General features: G+C 38.5%; 1 protein-coding gene across 1 annotated transcript in view; it reads left to right on the forward strand.

Annotated features, from left to right (window-relative positions):
- The window catches only part of golga7bb (golgin A7 family, member Bb), a 28,574-nt gene that overhangs the window by 4,346 nt on the left and 10,445 nt on the right, over positions 1-13,783 (forward strand). The window contains exons 2-3 of the mRNA XM_027014766.2: positions 846-1,047; positions 13,454-13,642. Of these exons, the coding sequence (XP_026870567.2) occupies positions 13,502-13,642 (141 nt within the window). The 5' untranslated portion in view covers positions 846-1,047; positions 13,454-13,501. The remainder of the gene's footprint in view (positions 1-845; positions 1,048-13,453; positions 13,643-13,783) is intronic.

A 13,783-nucleotide genomic window follows, 5' to 3' on the forward strand; every position in this document is an offset into this window, starting at 1 on the left:
TTCTGCAGTAAGCTTGCAGCCTTCAGGCCACCGTCAGAGGGTCACCACACATACACGGCAGCCAGGAGTCAGGCGTGCTTGTGGGAAATGCACTTCACTTCAGATTGTGCTCCCTCCAATCATCGGGCAGCTCTTTTAAAGGATCCTTGAAAAGACTGTGGTCATGGAGCAGAATTCAAAGAGACAGATCAGAGAATAGCAGACTCTCAAAGGCATGAGGCAGCCCTCAGCGTGGGCCAGAGGAGAGCCCAAGGCCTCAGGGCCTCTGTGTCTCTGTGGGCTTTATTTCCACTCAGATCTGGCTGGGTAAGCTGCGAAACGTCCACTGATGTGCTGTATGGGAGATGAATCCATAAGTTCTCACGGAGAATGGCAGTAGAATATAATATTTGTATGCTAGTGAACATTATATGCTGAATTTGAGGTTCTTCTGGTGTGCATGTAGTATTGTAGTAGCAGTTCAAATATATATTAATTTCTCAGAGACATTAAGATGAATATTACACTTAGCCTTGGGAAAGTGCCAATGTCACCATGGTGTGTTATAGACCATCCTCAAGCTGGGGGGGGGCACTTGGCATACAGCATTACAGCCAGGGATGTGGGTTACTGTGTCAGCAATTTCTGCACAAATTGAAGCACAGTGCTAAAAATCACATAGCCAGTGTGTGCAGGTGTGTTTATGTGATGTTATTATATAATGTGTTAGTATTTTCTGTTTGCTTGTCTTGTCTGTTTCATGGGACATAAGCAGATATAGTTCATTCAGGGTAAAAGGTTCTCTATTTTATGATTTTTTGCACTTTCACTGCATTTCAAATTGCATTTGCCTTGGTTTCTTCCAGTGTCTGAGCACAGCAGAGGGATCACACATCAGTAAATAAATGGTGTTCTGTTACCCTGGAGATCAGCAGCATCCTTCGAACAGAACTGGACTCCAGAGAAATCCAGCCTCTCTGAGTGTTTCTTTTTGGCCTGCAGATGGAGGCGAAGGAACACACCACTTCTTTCTTTCTCCAGCAATTCTGTTTCCCTTTGGAGTGTGAGGTGGGTCTGGTCTTTGTTGTCATAACAATCTGTCATGGTAAAGCTTCTTTATGCAGAGGGAAACCTGAGTGAGACAAGCTCTGGACGTTTGCTCAGAGATCTGAGGGAGCAAAACAAAACACACAGCGTGAAGAAAAAAACACACTGTGTATAGTGCTGCCTACTCTGGTGCTTTTGGAACTGAAACTTGGATTGTTTTCTCATGACAATTATCCCATATTTTAATACTTTACTGCTTTACTATTACTTTACTACATCCCTGATTTTATAAGGGATGTACACACACAAAGACCACAAGTCACATTATCCTCTTATCTCTCCCTTCCCCGTCTCTCATTCTCTGACACTCTTTCTCAGTGGTCTCCTACTCTGGACTTAATTGGGTGGTGTCTTGTTGTTTGTATTAATTTGTGAGCTCTTGCTGTATTTGCCTTTGCTCTGTTTGTGTAATGTATCCCACCCCATGCAGCCCCTGCATTCAGTGTTAAATGACCTGATGGCTCAGCACCATGAATCTTGTCTGTTTTCTTCTCACATGTTTAATAGATTTCCCAACAGAGTGGCTAGGGTCAGTACACCAGAGCAGTAAGTAATGTTGTGAATCACCTCTGCCTTCACTCATGCCCTAACATAAGGGGGCTTACACAATGTAACTATGCTGTAACTTCACCTTCACTGAACAGACTTTTGGTGCCATTTTGATAACTGATCTTTGTGGCTTTTATGGTCTGAGTCACAGGACATATACTTGGCAGAGACATTTTGACATATTTACTGCAAAATACAATGTATTTAATAACTCTAGATAATTAATTTGTGAAATGTAAAAAAAACACCTAAGTCGTTGAGCACTGGAAATGATAAAAGACATCTGTTTACTAGGTCTCTCTTGGATCTCACAGGAGTCAATAGTGATATTGCTGATATCACTATTATCTATGTCTTCTTTTGCTGTGTCTGTATCTGATCCCTATAGTTGCAGGTGAAGTGGGGACAGACAGTGAGCCTTTCTGAGGCGAGAAATTACTCTAAGGTTAAAAATGTGCCTTGGCTCCTGCTTCCTGGCTGTGTGTGCAATGTACAGCACAACCCCTTCTGAGGGCCTGACTGGGCTCTTATCCAGGAGACACAAACTTTATTTTCTACCTCTACCACAAGATGGAGTCGCAGCAAAGGGGGTTGGCCAGAGCAACGTTGGCCTGCATATTAGATCATTACATCTTAATCGATCACTAGCATAGCTATTTAAAGGTAGGTTTGTTACTGTCTTTCTTTAGGAAATGTAAACGTTTACATTTTTACAGTGTTTTTACAGAGTTTTTATAGTGTCCTCCCTCTTCAGATTGTTGTATGTTAAAACTTCAGGATTACTTAATATCCCATGTCAACTCCATATAAATTATTGCAGTCAAGACGAAGTCCAGTTAGAAATAGTCCAAGGATATGTAACAGAGTAAGCTCAGAGCTCCCCTTACCATCAATATATGAATCAAGTTAGGTAATTACGGTGCGTGCTTTTGCAGTACATTTTATGGTTCACAGCTATCATGTAATCACATCTGCTCAGGTCAGAGTGTATTGAGAAGAAATTAAATGAGACATGAGTTTAGTGCAACCTTTCTTCAACACCACCAAAAAATCTGGAGCTGCACCAAGCATTGATAATGGCTCTAATATGCACTTTTCTGATGACTAGTACTCAAAAGACAGAAAACCTTATTGATGAAAAACTGTAGGTCTTCATTTTTTCCTCTGGCTGTGCTGAAACATCCAGGTGGTCTATAGTCATTTTGGTTTTCTTTTTTGTTACAGGAAGTATCCTAGTCTGTGGGTGTGCTTGACTGAGATGTTTGAATGATCCTTTTCCTTTTCAAAATGCAGCACTCTCCAAAAGCAGCAACAGAATGTGAATGCTGGTGACTGGTACATGAGCTGAACAGACATACTCACCTAGTGGAGGATTTACTAAACCACAAGGGCAAACCTTGGGAAATATTTAACACTGAATATAAATGACTTTGTTTGGGGTGTCAGACATCATCTTGTGTAATGCCTTGTTGAGTAGATTATTACCATTTTTGGTGCCCTTTTTGTCCAGTCTCAAGAAAACAGAAACAGATTTCAAAACTGAAAAGCATTTTGGTGAAAGATGAATAAATGTAGAGAATGGGATATTGTGTAATGTTGCATGCCAGACTATAGCTCATTTACAGCGTCAGTCTGACCTACTTTCAGCACTAGGACATTATGCTGTCGACAAGAAAGAAGAGCTGTCTAATATAGCTAGTCACGAAATCAGCCATATCTGATAAACCATCCTATATTTGTCTGAAAAATGGACAAACTGGAATATATAACTTTAGCATATCCCCCCACTGCAGAAGAAGGCATCAGTTGTTATCTGGTCAAAGAGTTAGGGCACAACAGAGAAAACCTGTTCAGTATATGTCACTGTCCACACCAACATATTAACATGTCAACACAAACAGCAAAATCATATAATATTGCCAATGTTTGCATTCCCATGTCAATTCTAAATGGTTCTGGGAGCATAGCATAAACTATTACATAATCATCTACTAGTAGTTATTTAGAAAGCATGTTTATCTTATCAAAACATCTTGCTGTGTCCCCAGGGACTGATCACTTTTCAGAAAATGTTAACCCATCTTCTGTCCCCCATCTGTTAAATTAGGTACCACTATGTCATTACTCCAAGTCAGGGAGAACCTAAGACCAGCTGTAGTAAAGAATGAGCCCAGAGACAGGAGAAATGATCCGCTATGCTATTTGATACAAGCTTTCATCTACCTTAAGGTTAATTGTTTTTACACATTGTATTTTACCTGACAAAAATGACCTGATGCTATTGTCAGATAACAAGCCAAAATTGTTATATTTTAAAAATGACTTATTTATTTGTTCTGTCTGCAGGACATAGACAAACCAAGACTTGCTCTGATCATGTAGTATACATTACTGAAATTCCAAGATATTCAATTATATTTCTTAAATATGTATTAATAATAATTAACAATCATTATTATTAATACATATTTATAATTAATAATATATACTTTTAGAAATTGCAGTAAAAGGTAGATTTGGTCCTACATTTATAGCATTTAGCTGACACATTTATCTAAAGTGACTTAGAATTGTGACCTAGTACAATTTGAGCAATTGAGGATTACAAGCCTTTTGCAGGGGCCCAACAATGGCAACTTGGCAACCTTCTGAGTACTAGTCAAGTACCTTACCACTGCCCTCACCTTTGTAAGAGAATATGTTGGGCTTGTCCTGTTCTCCCTGGCTTCCTGTTTTTTTTTTAATGGTCATTGAAGCACTTCCCCCATGTAAGCCCATTCTGTGTCAAAAGGCAACTGCAGAATGGCTCCGTTACCTGTATTCACTTCATATTCTTGGCAAATCAGACCTGACTATCAGTAATTACACATGATAGGGGTCCACCTGTTTTACCCCTGTCCTCATCTTCTTTCTACACAAGTCCTTCATTGAGCGTAGTGATAGCAGATGCCTTGACCCCTTCCAGAGCCCTGAATCTGTCCACCCATGACTGCAGAAGCAGAATCACTTTGTTTACAATGGCTGTTCTTACTTTTGATGCCATTCCAGCATGTGCCGGTGTTTGCAATCACATCAGTCATTTACTTTTGTTTCCTGTGCTGCTATTTGACTGGCAATTAAGCCTGGCGAAGATCATCTCTCCACTTAGAGGAGAACATGATCCCACACAGGGCTTTCATTGCACTCTCAAACTCATAAAACCTCTTTTATGGGCAATTTCATTTTAATATATAAAATGTGTAACTTAAAAGAGAAACAGCAAATGAATGGAAAATACTTGAAAAATGCCGTCTTCACCCCATTTTTTGACCTCTTGGCTTGTCATGTCCCAGTGTTTCAGGATTTCTTCAGTGGGAAAGAAATTATCCCATTACACAGACAGTACTGTTGCACATATCCTGTTTCCCTGGCCAAGATTTCTCCCTTCTAAATCATATCAGTCACTGCAGCTCAGAGCATTAACTCTCATGAATGGAAGTGTTCACCTTCAGAAACACCCCTGCTGGTACTCAGCTAGTGCTCCAGCTATGCAATAAAGGCAGCTGGTTTTTAAGAGATATAAAGCAGACCAATAACTTTCTCTTTTATTATTTTTATTTTTTTATCTCTTTTATTTTATTGTTTTTCCATCTAAAAACATCTTTCCACAACAGACATGTTGCAATAAACATTAATCTAAAATGAAAATAAAGTTGACGATAGAGACTAAGCATAAGAAAACATCCTTGGTGAACACCATGGGGAAATGTCTTACTTTAACCTGTCATTCCTGAGCATTGAGGTGGGTACTGAGGGAGAACCTGGGTGTGTCAGAATATAGCACAGGATCAGGAAATGATTAGCTGATGTCACCTCCCTGCACACACACTGCTGTGATTAATAGCTTCTTCACTATAACGAGGCCGCCCAGATTTTGGCGTGGCAACCACGGATGAGGGCCAAAGCAGGGTGGTGTGCTCTGACATGTTAGAAAACAGACATGACTTCAAAGAATAGCAGGGTTAGCAAATGGAGAGAAGGACAAAGAAAGTGAAAGAGGGGGAGAGAGAAAGGGAAAGGGGAATGTCTGATAAGTTAATCTGTTGAGAGAGGGTTGGAATTAGGCCTGTTCTATTCCTCACTTTCACCCCAACATTGACATGGCATGGAGTCCTTGTCATTGTTATTCTTTTAAAATATGGTAATGGAGACGATCCTGCAGTAACAATTTCTACCCTACATTGCAAAGAGACCACAATGAGAAGAGCATGTAAAATGACCTTAGTCTTTAGCTTTAACTTATCAAGCTGGCTGTAAGGGTGGAGGCATCAGTGCATCTGAGAACAAGGAGGGGACTTGGCTGTATAGGACTCTTGCAAGGGCATTAATAGAATCCATGATTTGGAGTCCAGTGCTGGGGTGGTGAGCCATAACTTACACCTTGGAATGGATAAGAGCAAAGAGCAAAACCCCCTTGGTACCACATTATTGACAATTGAAGCTCAACCTCTCTCAACCTCTTGGGGTTTTTTGTTTGTTTGATTGGTTGCTTTGTTTTGTTTGTTGCAGTGGGCTCATCTTCAATGAGAGCATGCAAGGCTTGATCCATTCTCTTGACTGGATTCCACACTGATGAACTTTGTCCAATCTCTTATGTCCCCATCATACTGGTTCTATTTAATTGCATCGCATGTATTCTTTTAAAATGCACAATGTTATATTTTGCATGTAAAACCTGTGATGTGGGTAATGTTACAGGCAGACGAGAGGAAATGTGAAAGTGCACATAATTACGGAACATGCACACAAAGATGACAGACAGGAGAACAGTCCCATGTCAAAACAGAGAAAAACAGCCAAAAGGAGAAGGCAAAAAGGCAAAAGATAAAAACACAGCAAATGAAAAAAGTCAAAAAGTATGGAAATATGCAAAGCTTGTTACCTTAGCAAGGGCACAAGAGACTTTGTTTGTGCACTGGGTTTTAAGAGTCGAGGTAATATACCACAGGAGTTGTGTGTGAGTGTGGTTAGCAGACCAGTGAGTCTGATCGGTGGAGAGAACTGGAGGATGTAGCAGGGGTGTGTGACAGTGTCCAGACTTTGGTATATATGAAAGACAGGAGCTATGGAAAACCTAATGTGAGATGTGCTGTTTTCAGCTGTGTGGTGCATGTAGCCTTTTGGGCTCAGCAGATGATGTGGACACAATCAACCACGGTGTATGAATATTAGTAGTGAATAGTGAATATTTAGTTAAGAATATGTAGTTGCTTGCTGGTTGGTTGGTTTATTTGTCTTTTTCTTTAGACCTTTGGTTTTTGTATGATATACCAATCCTCTATGTGAGTAGACATACCACAATATAATATATTATGCAAGATATTCCCAAACCACTTTTGTGTTCATCTATATACCATTCAAAATTAAGATTGACTCTTGATTTATTCTATGGTATACCATCTATAATTACAAGCCATTCCTTAAAATGCCTTGCTTTCGATTTTCCATTTGAAGCAGTATTGAGTTTCCATTTAATAGTTCATCTTTGGCCTTTATTTAAATATCAGATTATTCTTGCTGACAGTGAAATCATATATGTGTAATGAGTATGATTAATTACAGGCAAAATAATCTTGTTAATGTGTTATATGTGTATTCTAACTGTATTAGATGTGACATACTAACACCAAAGTGGTTTTACATGGGGTTTTTATTTCCTAAATGCTGAAGCTGGTAAAATCTAATCATTATTTCCTTCTGTACATATTCAAGTTAAAGTATAAAAGTAGACTAACCAAAGAGTGTTATGACATTTCTAGATTCACCACTTTAGCTCTGAGCTAACGTCTTGCTAAATGTGGTCTATGCCTCTGTCCATTTCACCTCCTCCTGTTCATGAGTCACCACTGGGGTGTGCTCTATTGTTGGCATAGATCTCCAAAAGCCCTAAATATAGAACATTTTCCTTCCATGTCATGTTGTCCATTGGCTTAGCTATGCTGATTGCACTAGCAGGAGAGTTGGAACATGTGCCATACAGGGTTCCTGTCTGTGCTGCTCTTAGTGGGATGATGGAAGCCTGCCACTGGTGTTTCATGGTAAGCAGGTTCAGTGGCCCTGGACTAAGGGTGTGTCCATCTGGTCTGCCATATGATAACAGGAAAAGAATAGGTGTCAGTGAACATGCATTCCATCTTTTTATGGTTCAGTGGAACTTTCTGAATTATTGCTTGTCTTTAAGGTTTGTAGGCACTTTGGACCTCATCAAAATTTTCTAAACTGAGTGGTAATCCAAAAGATAGCAGTTTGTTGGCTTGTTTTGGTTGACATTTACATTAGGAAATCATATATATTTTGTAGTCTGAAATACATATTTAAAAAAAAAGCAATCTGAAATACTTCGTGGGGGTCTTAGATGAATTGAGATGACTGCTCATTTTAGAAATCTAAAATTATTAAAATTGAAATCTCAAGGAAAGTGAACAAAGACAAATGAGCAGTCTGTGTGCTCTTGCTTCTGTGCTGTTCTGTCTATGAAGACTCTTCTACTGTGTTACAGAAGGACTGTTTCTGGTGAAGTGACTTGAGGACCTCTTTATGAAATAATAATTTCTTAATCTAAAAGGAGCACAGACTGCTGGTAAGGCTGGCTGATAAGAACTCTTCGCAAACTGTAAGATCAAAATGTGAGTTTGGCCAGATTCTTAGGGCAAAGTCATTTTCCTACCACGGGCAAGGCAACTAGTGTTTGAGGCAAATGTGTCCATTCTAACATTCATTCAGAATGCTTCGTGCAGCCTCTGCAGCTGCTACTTGATTTGCTACATAGAACATAGCTGCAGGATGACAGACGTTCAGGAGAATAGTTGGTGTCTGTTGACCTTAAGCAGTCTCTTAGTCTAACCCTTGCACCTCACATTTTTGTCTTTTTTATGTTTTATGTTTATTTTTAAGTGTTTGTTAGAGGATTTTACTCAGTTGACTAAAGGATGATTGTAGTCAAGTGCTTTGGGTGCAGTGAAAACCCACTAATAAGAACCGATGTAGGAGGACTTTAAGAACAGAAGTGTCCAAGGGGAACAAGCAAACTGTATCTTAGTTTGTTTAGAATTTTTTTCATGATTATAGACAATAAATATTTCTATTATATTTATAATTTGTGCAACGTTTCAAAAAATATCTCAAAGCAAAGTGAAGATTTTTTATGTTCTTCTGCCATTCTGGAGCAGCATAATTGCTGAGGTCATTCAAACAGAATGAAAGTATTAAAGCAATCATATCAAATTAATCAGAAGCAGACATGCAGTGGCTCACTGAGCCTCACTGAAAAGAAGGAAAGGAAAAAAAATATATATGCAGAAGCATCTCGGAATCAGAACAGGACACGGTCTGTGTGAGCTTGGCATGAGATTAAATAATGTCATTATGATTATTAGTTCTATTCTAATGACTCATTTACTTTCATATCTTTCTGGCTTTTTCCAAATTGAATCCAAACTTAAACTTAAAGTGCAGTGTGGCTGAGCATGGTTCACTAGTTCTCCTGACCAATTGTACCAGATCTTTATTTTTTGTTCTTGTGAAGTTTTTGAAACACATTTCACTTATTTGTTTATTTTTATGCTTATATGGGTTTGAGAAATGGCTGCAAGAACTACTGTACCTGAACCCATAGCAACAGTATATGTAGCAAATTCCAATACCTCAACATAAACAGTGTCCCACTGCAGGAGCAGGAGGAGAGCACTCTGAACAAAAGCATTCACCCCACTCTTCTATGCCTTAATGGAAATGTAAACCTGTGAGTCACCTCTCTATTGCCTTTTAAGGGGTTCTCCACATCCCTTTAAAAGACCCTGGATTTTATATTGCCTTAGCTTTACACTGTGCCTGAATCCACAAAGTCTAAACGTGTGTGTAAATAAATACTCCTGGTGATTAACTGAAAGGATGCATAGGTTTTGTTCAGGAGGTACTTTCTTGTAATGAGAAGAGAATGATCTCTGACTACATCTGACCATCTAATAATCTAATAATAATCTTTGTAATCTACAGGTGTTTAAAAAAATTAAAAATAAAACAATAATAATTAATATTAAAACTAATAATAATATCACTGCACTTGATAATTAGCTATTAATTAATTAATAATAATAGTTATTATTGTTTATTTATAATGTTATTTATTATAGCTAGCAATTATTATTAGTCCTGTTAGATAACACTGAGAACTGAATTGACATATGCTGCTCCGCCTACACTGGCGAGCAGGTGCCTGGATTGGTTGGTACCGTGTTGGAGGATGGGGGGGCGGAGAGAGGCCAGTTATGCTTTCTTGGGCATCTAGCCAGGGATGGTTCTGGCATCACCTGATGATAGGTCCAGATCACTGAGCCACTCAGTATCCCAAATATACTTAAATTAAATGGTTAATGTTGGCCTATTATATAGACTCTTGTGTATGAGCTGATATTCAGATTGGAGGAACAGCTTGGCTGAGTCAAGGTAGTTAAAAATAATTACAGGCCTACACAATATGAATTATCCTAAGCCTGCCTTTAGAGAAGCTGTTGTGAGAAATATTCTGAGATCACCATGTACCTTGATCATCTTCTGTTCAGCACTGTGTTCCTCAAAAACTGTTTTGTCATACATACATATCAGTTATAAGGTGGTGCCCCTGCTATAGGTCCTCTTGTTCTCTTGGCATTCTATTTGCATGTGGCATTCACCCTCCTGGTACAGTGAAAAGCCTCACCTAAATAGGTCTGCATCCCAGAAGTTCACCTGAATTCTGCTGAGTTTTAATACATGGCTTCTGTTGGCATGACCATTTGAAACCTTTGCATTAGCAGTTTGTCATTGATCATTGATATCTTTTAGAATACATTTCTTATTTACAAACCTATTTACAAATGCATTATCTTGACATTATCGCTATTGACAAAAATAAAATGGTGAAGGCTATGGAAAATGTGACAAACGCTAATGCACTGTGTGTGACTGCACTCCCAGCTGCAAATATGGCTTCCTCTGCCATACTGTCGCATTTTATCATATGGAGTAATCTTAGCCACTAACGGTCATTGTAACTGAAGAGGAATCCCCCAAAAATTGTTGGATTGGTTTTCTGCTGTAGCCTCTTAACAGCCAGGGTGATATGATATCTTAATTCAGCATTTTTATGATCAAGTGTTTCACACATTCATGAAGACATGCTGTGGGCGTTGCCAACTGAAGATACCTCAGTGGTAAAGAGTCAACATTTACCTGACCTATGGGTTTCCAGACATAAAGTCTATGATCAGTACTTATTTGCTTTTCCAGAGATTCCAGATAATTTATTTTATTTTTTTGTTTTGCATTTTCAGAATTCTCATTTCAGGAGATTTGATCAGTATCCAACCAGCATATCCTATCGTTAAGTCAACAGCTAGGCAAAAGATATTTATGGTGGCAGAGAGCCCAACCAGACCTGCACATGGACAACCACACACACACACACACACACACACACACACACACACACACACACACACACACACACATACATACATACATACATACATACATACAGAAAACTCAATATAAACTCACTTATTAAAATAATGTAAAAATTCAATAGTCTTATCTGTGTTTTGTGAGCAAGTTAACATGGCCTAGTGTCATCAGAATGGCGTCTGTTTCCAGATGTACTCCTATTCCGTGGAAGGTTTAAAATTCCTACAGGGTCAAGGGGCAGGCAGGGAATTTGCCTTGGTCAGTTTTTGAGAAGCGGCCACCCACTGTCCTCCTGTCTTCAGACTTCTTTTTCCACTGTCTGGGAAATCCTCCCAGAACTGGCACTCTGTTCCCCTGACTGTTATTGAATCAACAGCTCCAAACAAAGGAAAGAATTTGACATAATTTGGAAATTTTGTCCTTTGAGTTAGAACTGCTCATAAACTGGGCACCATAGACTGTGGTGTGTATATTTGTGTGTTTGTGTGTGTATATGCGTATGTGTTGGTGTGTGGGTAGGTAGGTGTATGTTTGGATAGGAGGTGCTCTGCAGTTTATAACCCAACCACAAGTTTTTTGTCGAATATTACATTTTGACCTATAGTGTGTACAAAGAGAAAATGAATCTTGAATAATGAATCGTATTTATTACAGTTATCAATGTTATCTACTGTTGATTCATGCATTTAAAACCAAATAGTACAAAATAATACTTGACTATGTAAGTCAATCTGTTATTTATATAGCAGAATAAATCGTATTTAATTCCTACATTTCTTTAATTTAGTAAATGCTTTTATACATTTATATTTTATTTTATAACAAAGAAGTAAGGTTTTTTAGTAACGTTATATGGCTCTGCTTTTAGTTTTAATTTGAATGCAAAGAATCTATTGTACTTTTTACTCCACAAAGCATGCTACTTGGTTACATTCATTCAACAGTGGCAGTGATAGGAATACAAAAGGAATTGCATGGTTTTAAAAGTAAATGAATAAAGTAAAATTAATTGTCATCTGAAGTGAAAAAATACTTTGGTCATCATCCATGTATTGATTGGAAGAGCAACAGTCATGAAAGTGCTTGATACAGCCGAAGCAGCCGAAGCAAGTGGAAATGCTCACATTGGGATACTTTGGAACAAATCTTTGCCAGCTTTGGATAAGCATTCCCTGCAAGCAATCTGGAGCAAGCAGGAATCAACCAAAGGTTTTTAGTCTTGCATGCTTCCCAATGTTGATTCTATTCAGTTTCCATCCAGTAAACATTTTGCTCATACAGGGTGAGAGATTTGGTGGGGTTTTTTTTGTTTTGTTTGTGTGTGTGCATCTGTGTGTATGTATGTGTGCACATGTACATATATGTGAGTTTGTGTGTGTGTGTCTGTTTGCTTCCTTAACCTTTATGATTCACACAACTTGGGGATTTATTTTTTATTATTATTTAATACCATTGTATTTTCTCTATAAGACATTTTTTTTACGAGTAGTGTATTATACTTTGGTCATGTTTTAGGTTATATCAGTGCTGCACCCCTCATCTATCTCAAGCTGCTGGCTGTCTGTGGGAGGGGCCGGTCAGTGACTACACCTTGCTGTGTTGAGTCTCCCTGTTTAAGTGGCATGCAGTAACAGGGTAAAAGCCGGTTTAAAGCCTGTGTGTAGAGATACACATATATTTAGTTTGGGTAGGATATTGATGAATTTAGAGTGGCCTGTGCCAGATGCTTTGTGGCTCTGATTACTAATCAGTGACAGATAGGCAGAGTAGGCACCTGTCCATGGGTCCTGTGACTTTTAGGGGCCCTGTGACAATGGATCAAAATAATATTGATTTGATCTTGAAAGAGAATTGCAGTCAAGGTTGCTTAAATTGTTTTCAAAAGATTAGAAGAAAAAGTTTTTGTTTCTTTAAAAAAAATTATATTAAAGACTGTTTAATAAAATTGGTTTACTAAAACTGTAGAATGAAAAAAATATTGGGAGATAATTTGCAAGGGGGACTAAGATTTCAACCTCAGCAGGGTTTAATCTGGCACTGTTACAAATATGAGTACATTGAGTGGAAACCCAAGAATTAAAGCACACACACACACACACACATATATATATATATATATATATATATATATATATATATATATATATATATATATATATATATATATATATAAAACTGAAACCAAACTGAAATGGTAATATATTAATCAACATAACCTTTGTTTTTAAGAGAACACAGTGTTTCCCTTGGTGTTAATCACCAGTGCTTTAAAACCCTTATCTTGGACATTGGACTCCCCCTATATATTTTGAAGATGCGCTATTCTGTATTCACCCAGGTTAACTGAAGCTTGTATGAAAGAACTAGCCACCCCCGCTCCACAGTGATGGTTAAACCTCTAGTCACGGCTGCCTCCACCCTCGCCAGTGCGTTCCTCCCTCTCTCCCTCTGCCGTTGTCCCACGGGTAAAGACGATTTCAGCACCGGGATAGATCCGCCACCGTCTCTTGGCAACATGGCGACAGAGGTAAGAAACCATTTATCACATAAGCTTCTTTAGAGATGACTCGCGACTGATATGTTACTGCAAAACAGCGCTAGAGAGGGAAGCATTTTTTTCTCTTTATGATTCAACATGAAGTTATTAAAGTAGTGCTATACATTGCAC

The sequence above is a fragment of the Electrophorus electricus genome, chromosome 11 (assembly GCF_013358815.1).
Source record: "Electrophorus electricus isolate fEleEle1 chromosome 11, fEleEle1.pri, whole genome shotgun sequence".
Taxonomy (NCBI): domain Eukaryota; kingdom Metazoa; phylum Chordata; class Actinopteri; order Gymnotiformes; family Gymnotidae; genus Electrophorus; species Electrophorus electricus.